Source organism: Aptenodytes forsteri, unplaced genomic scaffold (genome assembly GCF_000699145.1).
Source record: "Aptenodytes forsteri isolate BGI_AS27 unplaced genomic scaffold, ASM69914v1 Scaffold10, whole genome shotgun sequence".
Lineage (NCBI taxonomy): Eukaryota > Metazoa > Chordata > Aves > Sphenisciformes > Spheniscidae > Aptenodytes > Aptenodytes forsteri.
The window spans coordinates 1,605,103-1,607,905 of NW_008794117.1; the positions used below are offsets into that span (position 1 = coordinate 1,605,103).

The 2,803-nt window shown below is 35.8% G+C and overlaps 1 protein-coding gene across 1 annotated transcript in view; it reads right to left on the reverse strand.

Moving 5' to 3' along the window:
* SDCCAG8 (serologically defined colon cancer antigen 8) overlaps positions 1-2,803 on the reverse strand; it is a 118,534-nt gene that overhangs the window by 71,840 nt on the left and 43,891 nt on the right. Inside the window, exon 14 of the mRNA XM_009276349.1 lies at positions 1,310-1,452. Coding sequence (XP_009274624.1) covers positions 1,310-1,452 — 143 coding nt within the window. The remainder of the gene's footprint in view (positions 1-1,309; positions 1,453-2,803) is intronic.

The window sequence follows — 2,803 nt, forward strand, 5'->3', positions numbered from 1 at the left end:
TTTCCTCCAAGATATCCAGAGCATTATTGCATATAATCAGCCTTTTGCTAAAAAGGAGCGTGGTAAGCCATTTGGTTAACTATCACAACAAATCATTATTAATAAAGTTCTGCTAAATCCAAACTTTAGATATCTTAACAACTCACCCAAAACTTTTTTCAAGTTCATTAACCTCTAGCATATTTTTTCTCTAAATACAGGCTGTTGGAGTGGTACTTTCTTCCATCTGTTAAACAACCGTGCTCTGAATTACACAGAAATGTAGCTGAATAAAAAAGTGATTCATTGAATTTAATAGCTTAGGCGAGGCTCTATTTTATTTCCAGTTACTCAATGGTAGAATCCTCACAAAGCCCAAAGAGTAGAAGACTTGTATAAACACGCAGACTTCTGTTAAGTGATATGAATCTGAGGGTTTTTTTTTCCCCTCATGTAAAATTTAAACTAACAACTTTTTTTCCTTCAGGACTGAGTAAAAGCCACCAGATTTGTTTCTGGATGTTCACTCTTGGGGAGAGCAGAGGTACAGAACAAAACAAACCCCCCATACACAACCAAAACCCTGCAAACAGTCAGATAATAGCATTTTCTGTGGCAAAGGGAAAATTCCTGCAGTTACCAAAACTCAAGCTGCAATGAATAATTGGCATGTTAACCTTCTGGTGTATTTTAGAAACGTGTAATGAGTAGTACAGTAAATGGCTTTGGGAGCTATACCCAAGGATGGAATAAGCTCAGGCAAAGTCTCTCATCACACAGTTTTTGCATTGTACCTCAGCTCTACTGAACAAGTGACTTAAACACCCTCCTCACACTTGAGCTTACCTCCTATGCATAGACAGTAATACTACCTTTTGATTGTTTAATCTTCAATGAAGCTTAACATGATTATGTTCATTTATACGTTCCTGGTCATTCTGCTGCAGAAACTTCAGGTTATTAATCTGAGAACTCCTGTGCTTAAAGGTGCTGCTGTACACTACAGTCTCAAACGACATTTAAAATGTCTTTGTCCTACCAAACACAGCAACAACAAAAAGAATGTAGCTGCACTTTCCCCTGCTCTTCTTCCCGCCCAAAAGCATGCTACCTCATCACTGGAGCTGAACATTGCCTTTTCTTCACATTAGAATTCACTTTCATAAATTATAGTTCATAACTCACTTATTTAAATCTCCACTTTTAACATGACTGAGGGCTGCCCATGCATTCAATGACTGCGAGTACCTATAACAACTGTGGGGAAGCCTGTGGCAAAAAATTAGCAGAATGAAATTGGTACTACAGCATGTAATAGGATAACGGGTACCTGGTGAGGTGCAGTTGGTGCTCAGATTTACTCAGCAGTTCTGTCAGTTTTAGGCACTCCTCTCTGGCTCCTGTCACATCCTGCTGGGCTTGTTCCAAACGCTGTTTGTTTCCATTCAGCTCTAATCCTAGTTTTTCTATTTTCTTAGAAAATTGTAGAACCAAAGAAAGTATATTTAAGAAACGCATAGAGATACATTTTAAGACAATAACTCTTAATGTGATCAAAGCTCCTGAAAAATAACGTACGCTTTTGCTTTAGAACAAAAGTAGTTTATGGATAAAAACTGCAAAACAAGCAAATTAAAGTATTTGAAATTACATTCTTATGAAAAGCCAAACTGCATATCATATTTAAATACATTAATACACAATCAATCTTATTGTCTTCACGCGGCTTAAGAGATACACACATTCAATTATTTTCTGATTTTCTCATGTGAAGGCTTCCGTACTTGTGTCCCGAATTCACCGTGTTAGAAAGCCAGAAGGCAGCAGAACAGTGGCCATCTTCAGAAGCTGCTGGACATAGGATAGCTCTTGTGGTCATTTGTTTTGCTTATCTATTACATAAGCAATGACACGTGGGAATTTAGCTTTGCCATATTCACATAATATTATGCAAAAGAATAAAGGTCATTTTGTGATTTTACCATTATTGAAAATAAGTTATTTATGACTTATAACTGAATCCTAAACATACCAGCTGCTGTTAATCCTATCATTTTCTTAACATCATTAGTCCTTATATGTCAACTAAACCAAGTAAGTAAGTCTAACTCAGTCGATGAGTCTATTAATTTATTTTACAAATAACGATAAGCAAATTTGCATGACCAGCATCTTTGATTCCAGCAAAGCATACTGGACTTACTATCTCTAACTGAATCATACTGTCAACAGTTTAAATGCTTTTCACAAATATTCTCAGAAGGAATGCATTTTGCTCTAAGTCCATATACAACATACAAGTACCTGTAGGAACACATCTGTAACGTAACACTATACTTTGTCCTAAGGATGCTTTTAAGGAGGCCAGTGGAGAACAGAATAAGCTAACAATGTAATTTTTTCATGTAGTAACTATTCTGCACTAACTCCCTACATAAATATTTATTTGTCGTTGGGGCTGGAGGGAACTTGCATGTTTTTCAGTCAACTAAACTGTGAAAGGTCATTTGTAGTACAGAATAAAATTGTTCATATAAGGAGTTAGTGCTGAATAGCTATTATACTTTAAATTCATACCATAACTTATTTTATGATAGCTTCCTCATGTAGACAAGCCTCAATATCTTCTTTAGTTAATGAAATTATTCATTCAAACATCCTACAAGAACAAATGAATGTAATTCAGTCCCAATATTTGCACTTGAAGCATCTTTGTAATAACGTTCTCTTTTCCTCCTATGAAAATGTTAACCTAAACCACTTACAGTAAGTCATGATGTCGCAGACAAACACAATCTCTTCATCCAGAAAATGTTTCATAATG